Consider the following 856-nt stretch of genomic DNA (forward strand, 5'->3'; position numbering starts at 1 on the left):
TTTGTAGGCTGTAGTTGTCAGTCTTCAACAGAATGTTCTAATGTAGTATCTTTACTAAAGAATAAACTCCTAGCCTTTATAGTATTTGATAACCATAGGGTGTACTTAAAAATACTGCAGTGAGAAAAATTATGGCTATATGAGAAGATGAGTATGTACATTAATTTAAAATATTGGGAAAAACTGTATCTTTTCAAAAATTTTCTTCTTTATTTTTTTCCAGGCACCTGCAGGGCGCAAGGTAAGCATTTTTATTTCTCTTGTGTGGAAATGGAGACGGTATATTCTTAGGCAGATTGATATTTTGTTGAAAATGAAAGGAACACTGACTACATTCATTAATCTCCATGTTCCCTGAGAACAGCAGGAGCACTGAGATAAGAAGGGAGTAAAAAGGAATGAAAAATGGGTGCAACATTTTAACACCAGGGTAAACTCAAATATTGGATTTAAGCTGCTTTACTCAAGAGCAGAACTAAGCCTACCAAGAACTGAACTGCATCAAAGTATCATTCGTGTTCAACCAGAGTTCCTTTGGAAAGGTTTATGCGATTTGAAAAGTGCAGCAATATCTATACAGGTTTAAAAGGCTAAAAATTTTCTGTTTTCTTTCTAAAAGTAACTACTGTTAAATTTGAGCCAGTTATTCTATAAAAACTAAAACCAACTTTGCAAGTACTTCTGTGGACTGTGCCGTGATACTTTTAACTGACGCAGTAACGACAATGACTAATCTATCCATTAACTTATTGTGGAAAGTGTGTATGCTGTCTGTGGAAAATAGCTATCTGACCTGTACATGCAGTCTTTTTTCCCTTTTTCATGTACACTAATAATTTTTAATGTATCTCTTTCC

General features: G+C 34.1%; 1 protein-coding gene across 1 annotated transcript in view; it reads left to right on the top strand.

Moving 5' to 3' along the window:
- Positions 1-223: 223 nt before the first annotated feature.
- The window catches only part of COL1A2 (collagen, type I, alpha 2), a gene marked incomplete at its 5' end in the record, with an annotated part of 39266 nt that continues 38633 nt past the window's right edge, over positions 224-856 (top strand). Inside the window, one exon of the mRNA XM_008949969.1 lies at positions 224-241. Coding sequence (XP_008948217.1) covers positions 224-241 — 18 coding nt within the window. The remainder of the gene's footprint in view (positions 242-856) is intronic.

The sequence above is a fragment of the Merops nubicus genome, unplaced genomic scaffold, assembly GCF_000691845.1.
Source record: "Merops nubicus isolate BGI_N331 unplaced genomic scaffold, ASM69184v1 scaffold18741, whole genome shotgun sequence".
Taxonomy (NCBI): domain Eukaryota; kingdom Metazoa; phylum Chordata; class Aves; order Coraciiformes; family Meropidae; genus Merops; species Merops nubicus.